Source organism: Aquarana catesbeiana, linkage group LG01 (genome assembly GCF_042186555.1).
Source record: "Aquarana catesbeiana isolate 2022-GZ linkage group LG01, ASM4218655v1, whole genome shotgun sequence".
In the NCBI taxonomy this organism is placed as follows: Eukaryota; Metazoa; Chordata; class Amphibia; order Anura; family Ranidae; genus Aquarana; species Aquarana catesbeiana.
In genome coordinates this window covers 248426512-248446042 of record NC_133324.1, presented here as the reverse complement: position 1 = coordinate 248446042, position 19531 = coordinate 248426512, and the positions used below count along the sequence as shown (strand labels likewise).

The 19531-nt window shown below is 41.9% G+C and overlaps 1 protein-coding gene across 18 annotated transcripts in view; it reads left to right on the top strand.

Annotated features, from left to right (window-relative positions):
- NCOR2 (nuclear receptor corepressor 2) overlaps positions 1-19531 on the top strand; it is a 712221-nt gene that overhangs the window by 495498 nt on the left and 197192 nt on the right. For all 18 annotated transcript variants that reach the window (XM_073627809.1, XM_073627730.1, XM_073627722.1 and 15 more), the window contains exon 17: positions 8867-8929. In XM_073627809.1, the coding sequence (XP_073483910.1) occupies positions 8867-8929 (63 nt within the window). The remainder of the gene's footprint in view (positions 1-8866; positions 8930-19531) is intronic.

The window sequence follows — 19531 nt, the reverse complement described above, 5'->3', positions numbered from 1 at the left end:
CACGACTACACGCGGCAAGATGTCGTCTTTTCCTCCATGAGGACTGGATCTCGACCCTTCTCGCTAAGGTGAAGCTCCGTTGACTCCCCGGAAGGGAAAACCTCCAACTGCCCCTCTGGGAACCAGGCTGGCTCTCTCGCTCCTCAGAGCAGGACTGGACTCGGACCCGGAACTTCCCCCGGCACCATGTGAACCCCGCTTTTATATGAGAGTCCCGGGATTACCAAGCAAATTAATGATTGGCCGAGACCAACACATAAACCACCTGTCACTCCAATATGGAAATCAATAAAACAGGCCTGCTGCAATAGCATCAGCCTGTCTAAATTTACCTGTAATAGAAAGTTAACAAGAAAGGTCACCTACTTAAAAGTAGGTGCCCGCTACATATGTATGTATATGTATGTGGTAGCTGCATATTTTTTTTTCTGCTTTTTCCTTTATTTTCATCTGGTGATCCTGCCAGTTACACACTTCATGTCCTAGGGTGACAGTGCTTATTCAATGTATCTATGGGGGGAGCAGCATTGTCATTCCAGGACTGGAAATGTGTTAGAATTTCAGAACTACACCTTCTTTTCTCTTAATAACATAGGGGGAGGTGTTTAGTAGTCCACAGAGAGAGTTATTGAAAGCTGATAACTTTGAGATTTCAGTATTGGCTTACTAAAGAAAGGTAGGGACCCGCTGGATTTCTAGCAGGATCCACTGGGGTTTTTTTTTTCACTTTGTCAAACAGATTAATCAGAATAATTTCAGTGGTATATTTAGCAGACCAAGAGAACATACATAAGAGAAGATCATTATTAGGTTTTATATACACTTAAAAAAATTGACTACAAGATTGATTACAGATACCTGGAATTCCCCTTGAATTGTCTAATGCAAGATTCTTACCAGCCCTGTCTGTAGCATCAAACTGAATTGCCAGCTCAGGAACAGAGATTTCTCCTTTTGTCTGTAACAGTCAGTAAAGACCGATAAGATAACTTTCATTTACTGTAAAATCTTACAGCAGAAATGGCTTGGTTCCAGCGAAGCGATACATAATCAAACACTTGGTACAATGTAACCGAGGCTATTTCTCTAATAGCTGTCACGGAAGCCTAATCCATCATCATTAATTGTGATGAAAGCACTTAGACAAAATGTTCAGATGCAGCCACAATCTGAATATTAAAAGTTAGCAATCTGTGTAATTGGTGAGCTCAGTTTTAGCCCTATACACTTTGCAGGCATTTTGGGAGGAAGAACCTTTCCGCTCATCAATGAGTTAAGTCAAATTCTTCTTGTAGGCTGGCAGAGAGCTGTTCTCTTAATTGCAGATGGTTTGCTCAGCATCCCTTTGACCTTTGTTCCTATGTGCTCCATGTGCATGCTGCAGAAGTGGAGACATTTACATTGTGAACAGACCATTACATTTTAACCAATGATCCCTGTTTGTTGCATGTTATCTCACCTTTTGGAAAAAAAAAAAAAGCGGCTTTTCTTTAATAATATGAAGTGACGTCTGTAGCATTCATGTTTATAAAGCGTAAGGTTTAATACCAGCCTTTGCTGTTTTATTCATGGCACGTAGTTGCTGTACTGTGAAGTGGATGTTTCCAAATAAAAGTAATAGAATTAATGGTTAGAGGTTATTTTAAAACTAGAAACTTATTACAACCAGTGAGTTTGACGAAGAATTGTGGAAATGGGACCATAATCCATGTAAAATGTGATGTTTTAAGCAGAACAGCAAGCAAAGAAAATCATGTCAGGAAGTTCATTTAAGATCGTACTGTTAAGCAGGCCACAATTAATGCTTATATAATCCCAAAATCAAACATTTTAAAATATTGCATCTAACTAGCCCTTAGATGTGGTGGCTACATTAGCTTCTTTTTAGGGTTTTTTCCGTAATTTTGTATTTGGTGATCTTTCCAGTAACACTTGAGGTGACAATGCTCACTCGCTGCACTGTATCTATTGGGGAGCAGCATTGTCACCTTAAGCTTCTCTCCTAACTTGAACTACAAACACCTCCTCCTCCCCTTATCTCCATTGCATAAGGTTAGGTGATCTGCAGTTCACAGAATATAGCTGGGAAGCCTAATACTATTGTTTGAAATGTCATTTCCATACACAGGAAGTTACAAGGATACTAGTTTTCTGATCAGATCAGCAGGTATTTTTGTGTACTTGCAGAAAATGTACTTAGCCTGAAAAAAAAAATATGAAGCCACATACTAGGACTGTCAATTGCAATATACTATATTGGGTTTAGATATGATTGTACAAACTGTTCAGTCTTATAAAATTACAAACAACTGTGTAGTGTATGGGGCTCCCCATATAATTCATATAATGTATGTTCAAACACTGGTACATAATTGATAAACCTAAAGGAGACTGTACAATCGATGGTTTGTAATGAGTATACCCACCTTTAGACTAACAGCACTGAGCTATGTAATAGAGTCTGATTTTCTCATACTGCTGGCCCCACCTCAATGTTGGAGCAGTGGCGCACTAAGAGGTGTGGCCTGAACCCAGTGCTGATACTCGGGTGTTGCAGCTGTTCCGTCACATATGACGACCGATCAGAAATGGTAACGGAAGTGACGTTCCCTTGCCGCCATCTTGCTAAACCCCGCACTCCTCCACAGTAAGGATATACCAAGAAGGGGGCAGCGAACATCTTGATACACCCACCAAAGTTTTGCATTTTACAGTTTTTAACAGTAAGCGGAGCATATATGGCCAAATACAGTATTTGCAAATCCATCGGACTGTTTACATGTTGAATTAAAAAAGCAGAGGTGTTCTGTCAGATTAGCAAACCTGTGAGATCAACAAGTTTTCTGCTGCTTTTAAAATTCAACATCTAAACAGTCGGATTTATAAATACTGTATTTGACCTTATAAGCTGCGTTTACTGTTAAAAATAAGTGTGAAATGCAAAACTCTGGTGGGTGTATGCTTACTGTGGAGGGGTGGGGGGTGTAGCAAGATGGCAGCAACGGAACCTCATTTCCGTTACTAATTCTGACAGGTCTCCTAGTCTGACGGAACACAGCCTCACCTTGAAATGCCAATTAAGAGGTGGGGTGGGGGGGGGGGGGGTGCTGAAGGGGCGTCTGTGCTGATGACAGTCTGTACTAAGGAGTTAGTCACGAAGAGGAGGTCTTACTGGCTGTTAGGTTGGCATGGGCAGTCTGTACTGGGGGAAGATGTCTGTATTGGGTGAGGGTTTCTGTACTGGGGATTAGGGGTGGGGGAAGGGGTCTGTACTGTGGGTTAGGCCAAGAATGGGGGCTGTACTGGTTGTTAGGCTGGGGGGGGCGTCTGTAGTAAGGAAGGGAGGAAGGTCTGTACTGGGGGTTATGGTGGGAAGGGAGGTCTGTACTGGGGTTAGTCTGGAACAGGATTCTGGGTTGGGGGGGTTAGGCTGCAGGTTTTATTTAACCATGCTCCTCCCACTGTTAGACCACACCACACCCACAATCCAGCACAGTGGCCACTTTATTCTTGCAAGGGGAAGGGGGGTGTTAAAAATACAAAAAACAAAAAAACAGATCAGCCCAGGGCTAGCACTATTGGAAAATAAAAACACATTGCATTATTTTAATGCATGTTTAAATAGAATAAGTATTTACATGTTTTTACTTGAGTATATTTCATGTTTTCATCCTAAAATCATTGTACAACCCCGATTCCAAAAAAGTTGGGATGTTGTGTAAAATCTACATAAATACAGAATGCAATGATTTGTAAATCTCATAAACCCATATTTTTTTTGACAATATAAAATTTAAAAAAAGCACATCCAATGTTTAAACTGACAAAATGTGCCATTTTAAGAAAAAAAAAAAGAAGGTAATTTTAAAATTGATGGCAGCAACACGTCTCCAAAAAGTTGGGACAGAGCCATGTTTACCTCCGGTGTAGCATCCCACCTTCTTTTAACAATACTCTGTAAATGTATGGGAACTGAGGAGTCCAGTTGCTGGAGTTTTGTAGAGGACTGTTGTCCCATTCTTGCCTGATATAGGATTCTAACTGCTCAACAAATACTTTTAATTGGTGAAAGGTCTGGACTGCAGGCAGACCAGTTGATGCAGCATGCAGTTTAGCATTGTCCTGCTGGAATATGCAAAGCTTTCCTCTAAAACCTGGATAAATCTTTCAGCATTGAACATATGCACTTATGCACCCCCCACACCATCAGAGATGCAGGCTTTTAAACTGAGCTCTGATAAGCCGGAAGGTCCCTGTCCTCTGCTGTTCGAAGGATGTAGCACCCATGGTTGCCAAAAAGAATGTCAAAGTCTGACCGCAGAACAGTTTTCCACTTTGCAACAGACCATTTTAAATGAGCTTTGACCCAGAAAAGAGGCAGTGTTTCTGGATCATGTTCAGATATGGCTTCTTCTTTGCATGATAGAGCTTTAACTTGCATTTTTGGATGGCACGGAGAACTGTATTTACAGACTGTGAGTTTTGGAAGTATTCCTGAGCCCATGCAGTGATGCCCATCGCAGATTCTTGCCTTTTTTTTTGGTCAGTGCAGTGCCTGAAGATCATGAGTATGCAATATTTACGGTAATTTTGGCCTTGTCCCTTGTGCACAGAGATTTCTCCAGATTCTCAAAATCTTTTGATATTTATGTACTATAGATGATGATATATTTAAAATCTTTGCAATTGTAAATTGAGAAACATTATTCTGTTTGACACTTTCCCAGAGTGGTGAACCTGTGCCCATCTTTACTTCTGTGACACTTTGATATGCTAAGATACTCTTTTTATACCCAATTTTGTTACTGACCTGTTGCCAATTACCCTAATTGGTTGCAAAATGTTCTTCCAGCTTTTCCTTGTTAGTACCACTTTGTCAGCTTTTTGTTACCCTGTCCCAACTTTTTGGAGATGCGTTGCTACCATAAATGTCAAAATTACCTTATTTTTTTCTTAAAATGGTGCATTAACCACTTTGTACCCAGCCATTTCTGACACTTCGCTCCTACATGTAAAAATCTACTTTTTTTGCTAGAAAATTACTTAGAACCCCCAAACCCCTGAGACAGCTTGGTCTGTGACAAGTCCTCTTTATGGAGAGATTTGGGGTCTATTAGTAGTATTAGTATTGTTATTTCCCCTTTTCTTGTGTCATTATCTGAACATTAGCATAGTGTAGTCAGATGCAATGTTATAATTAGACCACTGGTGGGCACTCGTTGTATTTGTGAAATGTGCAGACAAAATTCTTGTTTGACCAAGCAGATGAGTATACACAGCTCAATAAAAGCAAATTATGTGACTGCTCCTGTGATCTCTGGAAACAGTTGTTGCGCTAAGAAATATTCCAACGTGTAGGAAAACCTCTATGGAAGCGATAACTGATAATCGTTTCTTTTCATTGAAGAAAAGGGAGAAAGCCTTTGCTGCATATATGCTGCAACTGTTATGCCCTGTACACACAGTCGGATTTTCCGACGGAAAAAGTGCGATTGGATTGTGTTGTCGGAAATTCCGATCGTGTGTGTAGGCTCCATCGGACTTTTTCCATCGGAATTTCCGACACACAAAGTTTGAGAGCAGGATATAAAATATTCCGACAACAAAATCTGATTTTTTTTAAAATTCCAATTGTGTGTACACAAATCCGACGCACAAAGTGCCACGCATGCTCAGAATAAATTGAGACGAAAGCTATTGGCTACTGCCCCATTTATAGTCCCAACAACTTTGTGCGACCGTGTGTATGCAAGACTAGTTTGAGCCAACGTCCGTCAGAAAAAATCTGTTGGATTTTGTTGTCAGAATGTCCGATCGTGTGTACAGGGCATAAGTCATATCTGGAAGTAGATTGTAGAGGAACCTCTAGTAGTGTAGCGCTTGTTTGTGGACAGTCATATGTTTTGCCATGTGCCATGCTCATTGTGACAATTGTTGCTTATAAATGTAATTGTACAGATAATATTTAGATAATACACAACTGTATAATCAGGGTATTTAAAGAGTCCCCTCTCTGCCCACATGCCTTGTTGAATGGATTTAGTCTGTGCCTGGTACAGGAGGGCCGGCTCTATCTCCCAAATGGTGGCCCTCCGTATAATGCACATAGACTGGAACTCCAGACACATTTTTATTCTAATTTGAGACTCGAGAAGGGTAAAAACCTTTGGAAGATACATTTCTTTTTGTCCTGGTGACTGCTGATAGAAAGCTAGAGGAAATTCAACATTTAGAGTTGTTACCATATACAGGGAGTGAAGGGAATTCTGCCAGAGGGGACACGTGTTCTGGTGATAACCACAGAGGTGCGGGTATAGGGAAGAAGGTAAAGTGAGCTAGACACTGTATGACTTTCATGCGATTTCTGATTAACTGGATGAAATTTGCTCGAAGGGTGACCATATTGGACCCCTCCCAGCCAGAAAAATGTTGGCCACACAGTGGCTGTATTCAGTCACATGCAGTTGCTGTTGTGGTGTTTTCACAGCAGGCAGGTTCTGCTGTCAAAATACAGTAGTGGAAGTAGGAGATTTGCCCATTCGCACTGCTTAGCTGCACTCTGAAAAGCTATCCAAGCTTTCTCAGTACATGATACCCCTCTGTCCATCAAAAAAATATCACTTTTAAAACAGCTTTTAACTGCTGTGAAGGCGTGTATTCCCGTGTGGAAAAGTACCACCCTGCCCACCAAATCTCATTGGCTGAGCTAACTGAAATCCAAGAAATGGAGAACTTTAGTATGGTTCTGTGAGAGCAAAATGAGAAATATAGTCTAGACTCCCTATTCCTTTTACAAAGAACAGACCCCCTTAGCCTCTCAGCAGTAGCCTTGTCGTCATCTTAAGCTCATTCTATATGTCATGGGGGGGGGGGTGACCGGGTCCCCTCTGTCCCTTACTCCCCCCTCTTAAGGCCTAGAGTTTTGCGTGAAACAAAGTTGCTCGCTGAAGATGACAGCATAGGTTTAATATAATGTGATATAAGCTGATGTTATTGATGTACAGAAGAACATTGATGTAATTAACTATGAAAATATCTCGCTTTGTATTGTGTGCTCTGTCATGGTCATGAACTATCTCTTGTTATGTGGACTAGTAATGCTGTTTCTGTTAAAATAAAGTATTTATAAAAAAGAACAAAAGCGATCAACCTTAGTTTTTTCATAGAATGAGTAATGCACACTTAAGCGATTTAAAGTGGTTGTAAAGGCTAAAGGTTTTTTACCTTGATGCATTCTAAAAATACTTATCCGGAGCCCCTCTCAATTCAGCGATGTGCACGGGAGCCTCGGCCACCTCCGGTCTCTCTCTCCTCATTGGCTGAGATGGCCAATGAGGATGTCAATCACAGACAGTAAGCCAATGAGGAGAGAGTGGGGGCGGGGCCAAGCCACGCCTCTATGTACCTTATGGACGCATAGAGTGGGGCTCAGGTGCAAGCATGCATTAGTGCCCCCATAGTAAGTGGCTTGCTATTGGGTGCACCAGCAAGGGGTAGGAGAGAGGAGCGCCGGCGGGGACCTGAGAAGAGGAGGATCAGGGCTACTCTGCAAATCCACTACACAGAACAGGTAAGTATGACGTGTTTTTTTTTTTTTTTTTTTAAAGAACCTTTAATACCACTTTAAATAAAGGAAAGAACCAAGTGCACATGATAAGCTGGGACCTGTATGCATATCAGTTATCTGCTTTGCATCTGGACATTGCTGCAGACTTGCTGCTTGAGGCTTATTGCTAGAGAGGATACTGAAGGTATCAAAATTGATCTGCTGTATTCTCTTTCCTTCTGCACACTATTTACACAAAGCTGCTTCTCAAAGGTCGGGTTAAAGGTTTGCTTTTGCTATTTGGGATAACCTATGCACAGGATATTTGAATCCTTTTTTTGTTGTAAGGAAAAGGCAGGTGTTACTTTCACATTCGCTTACAATTTCTAGTATGACGACAAACTGACAGCGTATTATTTAACTTGTGCTGCTGAAGGATTCTTACTTGTCTGCCTGCTCCTAGTATCACACACTAAGCATTTACTGCACTTTTAATGGAAAGTTTAGTTCCTTACTAATTAATGAATACATAAGAATGCCATCTGTTGCAGAGACTTTACTACCTTTGCTGCAGTGTTGTTCTGTGTCTGTGTTGTGTGGGTGTCGCGCTTCTTCTTTATCGCACAGTATGGCAGACATAAGTTGCTGGTGTGCTATCCCTTACCATCTTGTGGCTGTGGGGAGTCTTATGAAAGAAAATTACTTGTGATGTGCCCAAGAGAGGTGCCAACTGAAATCCGAGGCAGTGAACTGGAAAGGATGTTCCTGCGCGTTCCCCAAAGGGCCGGGGCTAATAGTTGTCAGGGGCTTGCAGCAGCAGACGCTCTGCATGAAGAGCTCAGCTATTTTTAATTGTCTCCGCAACTTTCCCCTTTTCTTGTCCTGTGTTTGTCCTTTACGTGAACTGTTCATGTTTTATCGTGGTCCAATCAGTGCAGTATACTTAAGTGCCCGCAGCCCATTGCTCTCTCTTTCATGGGCCATTTGAAGTGGAATGGTAGCGAATGTTTTCAGCCTGAGAAACTGAATTTCTCGAAAAATGTACACTGGCAAGAGCATCTCGCAGCTGAAGCCCCTGGATCTCATTATGTTGTTACCACTTGACCTGAAACGTCTGCCCTCTGTTTTGCTGTGAGTCATGCTCCAAATCAGCCACTAGCATGGCTAAAAATGTGGATGCCTGTCCCAGCTAACTTCACAGCACGCCTGTCTGGTATTTGCTTGGTAAGGTTTTTATCAGTATGTGTACTGTAGTGTTTTTTTATTTATTTTTTTAGTTCATTTCTTTTTATTAAGCTTTAATTGTTCTTTGTTTCACAGCTGCGATGGAGATGAATGAAAGTTCACGCTGGACAGAAGAGGAAATGGAAACTGCAAAGAAAGGTGGGTAGGATTATGGTGGTGTTATGAGTGGGTTGCTATGTGCTGTCACAAACCGTCAGCTTTTTCCTCCCCCTACTTTCATGCTATTTGTAGCGTCCATGTGAGACACAGAATGATTCAGAAATACAAGACCTTCTATGCTACCTAATGTTTGGTATTACATGGGAGAGCCTTTTACATTTAAAGGGAAAGTCCTCTGTACGTTCATATACAGTGTTCACATATATTGAGAAGCATTAATTAAACAACTTAAGAGACACAATTAAATGCATAGGAGGCTGCCTCTCATTTAGCAAAGTATATGCAATAGATTTTCTGAGTATTTGCATCTGGAATATGGACAGTTTATGACCCCCAATAGTATGCCCTATATTCTTTAAGGAAATGGGACTTTGGTTTTCTGCTGGTGGCTTCTGCATGGCCTCTGCTGGTGGCTTCTGCATGGCCTAAGCCAGCCATAGATGGAACAATTTCCTTTCCTGAAACAATGGGTTGCAGGAAATAGAATCACTTGATTTCCCCATTAACATTGACTGTGGTGATGAGGGAAACCCTCCCGCAAAGCCATTGTGCTCTCCTGGAGCCATCCCCACCAGGAAAACACACTGATTACTACTAGTGGCTATAATAGCCGCTAGCAAGAATTGCATGTAAAATCCAACAGTTAGGTTGTAGGTGATCGATCGATCAACTAGGGTACAATCAGCCTGCCCATACATGGTTTGAAAATCTGCAGGTCCCTGCTAAACCGGCTGAGATTTGAACTGTCTGTGGCTGGCTTTAAAGTACATTTATCTCGTTTTATCAGATCTTTCCCATACGTTATAGTTTTGGAAACTGGTCCATACGGAAACATTTTGATATGTGCAGGTTAGATACTACATCAGTACTGCCGTCAAACATTACTGATGTAGTTGGCCAATATACCTGACCTTGTTTGAAAAATGCTGTCTGAAGGATCCCCATAAATGGTCCTTTTTTGCACCTTATATACTGCCCTTACCACCTTGGTGAGCTGGTTGAATCACCTACCCATGGAGAAATGGGAAAGAGACCTAGGAGAGTCTGTAGATAAGACTGCCATGGATTGGACTGCCATGGAGAAATGCTCACCTAACACCTTTGCTTAAGAACATTCTTACAAGTTGCTTTTTTGCTGATATATTATTCCCAACTGCATTGCTAAATTCATTCCCAGTGCTTCTCCTTTGCTTCCAGGGTTGTGGGGAGTGTGGCACTTTAACACATATATGATGGAACTGTCCTAAAGCTTGTCCGTTCTTTATTTACATATACAATCAGATTGGATTTCTCTTGAACTATAATTAAATCCATAACCCTTGGAAAGCCTTGTTACACAGGCCTGTCTCTGACCTCCCTTGACACCAAAGGAAATTGGTAGACTTCATTTTTCTTGCTGCCAGGTAAAAGGTGATGGGCATTATGGTACGTGAGACACTTACCACAATCCATAAAGCGGAGTTCCACCCAAAAGTGGAACTTCCGCTCATTTGTCTCCTCTCCCCCTCCAGTGCCACAATTGGCACCTTTCAGGGGGGAGGGGGGACAGGATACCCGTGACATCACTGCGGGGCTCCCTCCTCCTCTCCCTGTCACCGGGCCAGTAGGAGAGAGGAGCAGAGCCTCGCGCATGCACAGTAGGGTTCCCGGCGTGAGGCCGTAAAGCTACACTGCCGGGTTCCCTTACCCGCAGTGGTGGCAGCAGCACCCGACAGCTGATGTAAACATCAGCTGCGGTGCCGACATCGCTGGACTCCTGGACAGGTAAGTGTCCTATTGTTAAAAGCCAGCAGCTGCAGTATGTGTAGCTGCTGGCTTTTAATTATTTATCATTTTTGGGCAGAACACCGCTTTAACAATATCCACCCTAAATTTCTCAAAATGTGGAATCGTGAGCCGCAAACTGAAACAGATTTGCAAAGACGCACGTAAGATTAATCACTGGTGATGGGACAGATTTATACTCAAAACTAATGAACAATTAGAAAATGTTTAGAGCAGGTTTTATTTTGCTTTGCTGCTACATTAAAGTGTGACCCACAACAGTAAAATTGCTGTTGATTCCAGGATTTGTGAGGTTTTTTCCGTTCAACCCACTAGTTGAATGAAAAAAAAAAAACTCAACATGTATACCCATCTTAACTAGTTCAGCTGTTTGGACATAGGTAGTAGGTCCAAAATGTGAACCTTTAATCACAAGCTGATGGCTACAGTAGTAGCCATTAGCTTGTGCAGGTTTTCGCCAGCCATCTCCAGGCTTGGAAGTGGAGCAGACAATCACTTTCACAGACCCGGCGGCGCAGTGCCCTCTCCACCTGCAGTTCCCAGGCTCTCCTGCTGTTACCGGGAGAGGCCTCTACGATTAAGCCCTGAAAAGGTCGAAACACATCTGAGGAGCTCTCTACAGGTGGAGAACAGGAGATGAAGGCATCTTTTACTCATCTCACTCACATTTATGCAACAGGTAATCAGTGTGTGCAGATGGCCACCTGCAATGGCAGCTAATATTTCATCTCAGTTTAATGTAAACTCACACAGTCTGTATATGCAGTAAAGCATGCTTGTTATACTCACTGTGGAACTTAAGGGGTTAATCCTCTGCTTTGTGTAAATAGGTTGTTTGATCCTGTCTTCTCTGATCCTCCCCTTCTTTTACTGTTCCCAGTCCATCTCCTGATAGTACAGAGCCTTGGGGACATTCTGCGCATGCTCAGTTTGGTGTGTATTGCTAGAGCGTTTTTTTGAGGGGAGGGTGCATCTAATTAGCACAGGGCCACTCAGCACTGTCCAGGCAGAAAGCAGGTGTCATGCAGTCTCGTATGAGAGTCAGAGGAGAATGAAAACTCCTCCTGCAAGCTTTACCCGGTGCTCGGCTGGACACTGTAAGAAGTCACAAGACTGCTATATACTGCTGATGAGAAAAGGTATTTAACAGTTTATATTTACTAAAATAATTGCATTTCCATGTTTTGTGTACTGTGGGAGACCAGATATAGTGAATGCAGGGTCCTGGGTTTAGTAACACCTTAAATTAGGGAGGAAATTATGAATGAAGTTGGTATGAAGTTAATAGTCAATCTTTTGCATAATCTGTCTCGCTGCTCCTGATTAGCTTTGACTTGCTGCATGACGGAATTGATAAATGCTCGTGTTTACATTAAAGACACTTTTGATGCGCCTTGCATTTTTTAAGGTTGCTCTTCTTTGTTTGTATTGAATTACATAAAAATATTTTGTTGATTAAAGTGTTACTAAACCCAGCAATATGAAAATAGTTCATCCCCCCCCCCCCCCCCCCCCCCGAGTGCCCACAGCTTATAAATCTTTTTACATTAAAATATTGCCACTATATACCTTTTTGGATGATCTGTATAACACAGTTACATGATAAACTGCGCAGTTTATCATGTAAACATGTAAATTTTACTTCAGCCTGTATACACGCCCACATGTGTGATGTCCATATCATGTGACCTGGCTAGCTCTGAGACCAAGAAACTGTTCTCTCCAGCATGAGACACAACTGAGCATGTGCAGGTCGGCTACTGTATTAGCTGGCCTTCCCCAGATAGACAGTGCAGCCTTTTTACACAATGCAGAGGATTAACCCCTTAAGTTCCACAGTGATTATAACAAACATGCTATGCTGCATATACAGACTAATTTTACTGTTGTGGGTTTAGTAACGCTTTAACCACTAGAAAGTGTAAGATGTCAGCATGTGATTTAATATATAACACTGAAGTTTAGACACTGTTTTAGGTACAGTTGGCTCTTAAAGTGTAAACCAACCTTTCAGACAAGTTTTCACAAATAATTGTATGTATTGATTTTTTTTTTTTTTGCTCCAAGGACCTTTTTGACTGTTGGATTATCCACTCTGGCCAATGAGCAATGTACACGTAATCTCAATGCCTGCTCATAACTGTTTTTCAGTTGGTACATGATCACGTGTTAGCAGTCTGTCTCGAATAGCCTTCCAGAATGAGTTTCCAACCTGTTGTGAATTCATTTAGACTGACATTTCAGTCACAAAAGCATTACAAGCTCAGTTTAGAGCTATTAGTCACATATAAAAAAGAGCAATGTTTCGGAGCCTAAAGAAGCCACTTCATCAGGCCACAGTGACTCCTGCAGATGTGTGTGTGTGTGTGTGTGTGTGTGTGTGTGTGTGTGTGTGTGTGTATATATATATATATATATATATATATATATATATATATATATATATATATATATATATATAGTGAAAAAGGGACCAATGGGATATAGAACCATCTCTCCTACCTAAGCAGTAACCACCCCAAGGATTGAGAAGTCAGGGTACTGTGGCAATTATCTGTATGCCAAATTGATTGTCCCATTTGTCCTATTTCACTATATAAATATGGTGCATGTCTGCAATAGTGTTTGCCTGATATAGGGCTGCTTTAAGCTCTGAAACGTCGCTTTATTTGTATGTGACCATTAGGCACCAGCTCTCTCCGCTCTCCTCACTGGACTCAGGCACATCGGCTCCTGTTGCTGTCAAATTAACCTTATAATCACTTTAAAGCCCAGCTCTAGGAATTACACAAAATCCACCCTTGTAGCCGCCCCCCGCTCTTAACTACAATGGTTGACTTCTACAATGGGGGCAAGAGAGGCAAGAATAAGAAGTAGTACTACATGTCTTCCAGCAGGGTCCATCCAGAGTTGCAAACGGTCCCGCAAAGCCTCCTCTCTAAGGTGTTTTAGGCTGTGGTAACACTGATGCCTTTTCCATGTACTATGCAGAGTTGATAGCTCTACATTGTATGTGATAACTTTGAAAGCCTGCCCACAGCATGGAGCGCTGAAGGGAGAGGAGGAAATCACTGGAGCCAGCCAGAACAGTGGTAAGGAAACAAATGCAGCCCCTCCAGCTCCCTCGTAGACCCTTGCAGTACAGGGAGCCCTACTGCAAGGGTAGATTTTGTTTAATTCCTGAAGTCTGGTTTTAAATTTTGCCATTGTACCATCTGGAGTGCACCACGTTCTCTGCAATTTCTTGTATTTCAGCCAGTCGGAAATTGATGTTTTGTTTAAAGCTTTGATTATTATTCATGTTTGTTGAATTGTTGAATTTTATGAAAACATGAGGCCTTGTTTGATTATCCTAAATTAAGTTTAGCATCTTTTATCTTTGTGTCGGAGTACTTTTGTTCAGGTAATGCAATATGTTTGTAGGCTTGTACCAACCAGTCAAAAGAAATGGTTTTTCCACATTAAGAGTGTTTAGAGATCTAGGATGTACTTTGTTTTCTACATACAGTATACCTGAGTACAAAGCTTTGCATCGTCAGTATCAAGATTTCTTTGTGTAAGAAGTGTTTTTTTACAAAATATATCTTTGGTCTTGTTTGGAGCAGGAAGTAATTTATTGAATGTTAAATATAGCACTTGTAGCTTGTCTGATTCACATTCAGGAAATCCATGCAAGCCTCTGAAGTGCTTTTTAACAGTGAAAAGAATGTACCTGCTATAAAGTAAGCATATGATGTGAGTTTGTTAGTACACTTATTCAACGTTAAGTGGTGCCAATATGACCACCTAGCAAGGGATGATGGCACTGTTGTTTGGAATCTATAAGAACGCTGAAAATCAGCAGCCAATCAGATGTTTCTGTTGAGTTTTATTTTAACATACACTAACGACACACACACACACACACATATATATATATATATATATATATATATATATATATATATATATATATATATATATATATATATATATTTTCAAATTCTGTTTATAGAATATTTCAAGAGGAAATTACAAAAACAGCCCTCGCAGAGGCCAAGCTAGGGCCGACTGTAGAGGCTGCCACATAAGCCCTTATAACAAAACATAAAAACACCCCAAGATAATCCGTGTGTGAGCTAACGCAGTTAAAGCATTTGTTAACCCCCCAAAAAATAAAGATCCTGTTCCCTTAAATCATGTTATACAGCACAGTGCTTGTGTTGTGTAATTTGAACCCATGTATCACCTGAAATACCTGGCTGATCCTGCCTGGCTATGCCCCTCCCCCTGCAAACTGACCACGATAATCATGGCTGCTGTGCCTTGACACTGGTCAGTTTGCATGCCTCCGCCATCCGTAGCCTGCTATCTATCTCCTGTGTCCTCCTCCCTCTCCCCCTTACTCTCTCTGCCTGTCTCTGCTTGTACCAGTACCACTTACATGTGTACATTTGAAATGCAGGATTCCCAAACACACCCATGTAAGCTTCTTGCTATCTCCTTCATGATGAAAATGTGTTGTGCCAAAATGTCAGTAACACGGTTCAGAGCATCTACTTTATTACTGTAACCAAACCGAACTGGGAAGTGGCTGCAAAGTATATTCTTGAAGAAGGAGATGAAGTTAAAAAGGATTCAGGATGCAGACCCACTCAAAGCAAATGTGGGGAGTTATTTGGAACCTGGCTGCAGTGAATTAAACTGAATTTATGTATATCCAACAATACTTTTTTTGGAAGTAGTAGGAAAGGATTAGAACATAGACGTGCGCAGCCTATTGCATTAGGGTGTGCAGCCCAAAGCTCAAACACACACATGCGTGTGTGTATCTACATATATATGGCTTAGGCACATTGATCTCCCTGGTGCCACACAGAGCAATAATGCTATTGCGCACTAGGTGATTAGGGTGTGCCCAGGCACACCCGGCATACCCTATGTGCACTCCTATGCGCATCATAGTAAACACATTTGACTATGCTTCAGTTATTAATTATCACACTGAGCGAGTGTGTTCATTTAGAAAAGGAAGGGGTCAGTAAATTACATATGTACTAGCCTCTTCCCCCACTGCCCATTCTGAAACATCCAGCTGGGGAGGAAGAGAGGTGGGAATCCAGCAGCACTGGGGGGGGTGGCAACATGGTGGGAAGCTGGGGCAGTAGGGGGAATTGGCACCACAGGCACACCCCCTGCGCACGTCTATGGATTAGAACCAATGTCAAGTTTTTACTGTTAGCCAGGTCTCTGTTAGAGAGATTTTCCCATCACTTCCTGCCCTGCTGACACAGACAGAAATAAAGCTGACGGGTTCTAGCCTTACACTACTGTACTACAAATAAAGAAAAATGTGTTTCCAGTGTGCTTGTGATTTTCTATCTGGTGAAATCTTTCTAATAGAACACCAGATATCAGTAAAAACCCAACATGGGTTCTGATCCTTCCCCACTCTAAAAATCTAAAACGTAATGAGGAATGATATCATGATCTTCGACTTTGTATTCATTCCGTTTTGCTGGAACACAGTGCTGTATACTGTGCGTAGCTGAGGCTACATACAGCTTAGGCTGCGCACACAGCGGGCAAGTCTAGTAGTGAAGGTAATAGTTTGCTTAGACCACCTTGGTTCAAACAGACTATTTAAACTTCACTAAAAGCTGAGGGTTAGCTTTAAAGTGGAATTCCAACTTACACCTAACTAGCCTTAAAACTGTCCCGTTGTATAAAATGTACAGTATCTCACAAAAGTGAGTACACCCCTCACACTTTTGTAAATATTTTATTATCTTTTCAAGTGACAACATTGAAGAAATGACACTTTGCTACAATGTAAAGTAGTGATTGTACAGCTTGTATAACAGTGTAAATTTGCTGTCCCCTCAAAATAACTCAACACACATCCATTAATGACTAAACCGCTGGCAACAAAATTTAATACACCCCTAAGTGAAAATGTCCAAATTGGGCCCAAATTGTCAATATTTTGTGTGGCCACCATTATTTTCCAGCACTGTCTTAGCCCTCTTGGGCATGGAGTTCACCAGAGCTTCACAGGTTGCCTCTGTAGTCCTCTTCTACTCCTCCATGACGACATCAAAAAGCAGGTGGATGTTAGAGACCTTGCGTTCCTCCACCTTTCCGTTTGATGATGCCCCACAGTTGCTCAATAGGGTTTAGGTCTGGAGACATGCTTGGCCAGTCTATCACCTTTACCCTCAGCTTCTTTAGCAAGGCAGTGGTCGTCTTGGAGGTGTGTTTGGGTTCGTTATCATGTTGGAATACTGCCCTGCGGTGCCCAGTCTCTGAAGGGAGGGGATCATGCTCTGCTTCAGCATGTCACAGTACATGTTGACATTCATAGTTCCCTCAATAAACTGTAGCTCTCCAGTGCCGGCAGCACTCATGCAGCCCCAGACCATGACACTCCCACCACCATGCTTGACTGTAGGCAAGACACACTTGTCTTTGTACTCCTCAACACACGCTTGACACCATCTGAACCAAATAAGTTTATCTTGGTCTCATCAGACCACAGGACATGGTTCCAGTAATCCATGTCCTTAGTCTGCTTGTCTTCAGCAAGCTGTTTGCAGGCTTTCTTGTGCATCATCTTTAGAAGATGCTTCCTTCTGGGACGACAGCCATGCAGACTAATTTGATGCAGTGTGCAGCGTTTGGTCTGAGCACTAATATGCTTACCCCCCACCACTTCAACCTCTGCAGCAATGCTGGCAGCAATCATACATCTATTTCCGAAAGACAGCCTCTGGATCTGGCGCTGAGCACGTGCACTCAACTTCTTTGGTCAACCATGGCGAGGCCACTTATGAGTGAAATTTGTCCTGTTAAACTGCTGTATGGTCTTGGCCACCGTGCTGCAGATCAGTTTCATGTAGCCTAGGCCATCTTTGTGTAGAGCAACAATTTTTTTCAGATCCTCAGAGAGTTCTTTGCCATGAGGTGCCATGTTGAACTTCCAGTGACCAGTATAGTGAGAGCACCTGATACCTTGTAACACTGAGTCACATGACACCAGGGAGGAAAAAACGGCTAATTGGGCCCAATGTGGACCTTTTTACTTAGGGGTGTACTCGCTTTTGTTGCCAGCGGTTTCAACATTAATGGCTGTGTTGTTATTTTGAGGGGACAGCAAATTTACACTGTTATACAAGCTGTACACTCACTACTTTACATTGTAGCAAAGTGTAATTTCTTCAGTGTTGTCACATGCAAAGGTATAATAAAATATTTACAAAAATGTGAACGGTGTACTCACTCTTGTGAGATACTGTATATACTTACCTATCTTCAGGCCCTTCCAGTTCAGTCATGTGATCTTCCTGTGTTGTCTAGTAAAGCCTGGAGTGGTGACGTGATCTATAGGCTTTAATGACCCATCTGTTGTCTGCACTTCCTCCTCTTCCCTGCAGCCACTGCTAACTGACTCATGGGAGTTGGATCACATGACAAGACCAAAACGGCCTGAAAATAAAAGTAAATAAATAAATCAAATATATACCTCTTTCTTACACAGCTTAGTTAGCATAAGTGTTAGGAGGGGGGAGGGAACAGTTTTAAGGCTAGTTAGATTTAACCCTTTAATGCCTAAGCCTATTTCTGACATTTGGTGTTTACAAGTTAAAATCTGTATTTTTTGCTAGAAAATTACTTAGAACCCCCAAACATTTTATATATAGATATATATAGATAGATATCTATAGATATATATATTTTAGCAGAGATTCTAGAGAATAAAATGGCAATTGTTGCAATATTTTATGTCACACGATATTTGTGCAGCGGTGTTTTAAACGCAACCTTTGGGGAAAAGGGACATTTTCATGAATTTTAAAAAACAAAACAGTAAAGTTAGCCCAATTTTCTTGTATAATGTGAAAGATGATGTTACGCCGAGTAAATAGATACCAAACATGTCACGCTTTTATAATTGCACGCACTCGTGGAATGGCGACAAACTATGGTACCTACAAATCTCCATAGGCGACGCTTTAAATTTTTTAACGGTTACCAGGTTAGAGTTACGGAGGAGGTTTAGTACTAGAATTATTGCTCTCGCTCTGACGATCGCGGCGATACCTCACATGTGTGATTTGAACACCGTTTACAAATGCAGGTGCAACTTCCGTTTGTGTTTTCTTTGCTGCGCAAGCTCGCGGGGACGGTGGTGTTTTAAAATATTTTTTTTTTCCTATTTATTTTATTTATTTTTATATTATTGTGTTTTAAAAAAAATATAAAATTTGATCACTTTTATTGCTATCACAAGGAATGTAAACATCCCTTGTGACAATAATGGGTGGTGACAGGTACTGTTTATGGAGGGATCGGGGGTCTAAAAGACCTCCAATCCCTCCTTTGCACTTCAAAGTATTCAGATCGTCAAACGGCGATTTTGAATACTGTATATTTTTTTTAATCCGGCACCATTGGCAGCCCAGTAAACCGGAAGTGACGTTCTGACGTCGCTTCTGTGTTTACATTCAGGAGACTGGAACAAAGCCGTTTACAGCTTCATTCCAGTCTGTGGCTAGACAGCGGAAGTGCCGAATCGCGGATCGGGTCTCCCGGTGGGACGGGAGGCACAGTCAGAGCGGCCGGAGGGGGGACGTCCCCTCCCGCTCCTCCGGGATAACAATCGAGCGGCTTTTACCGGCATCGGTTGTTATACCTGGTAAGCCAATCGCCCGCTCTAAAAAACAGTACCGGGATGATGCCTGCAGCTGCCCCCGAAACCCGAGGCCACATATCTGCGTACGCTCAGCAGGAAGGGGTTAAGCTGGAATTCCACTTTAA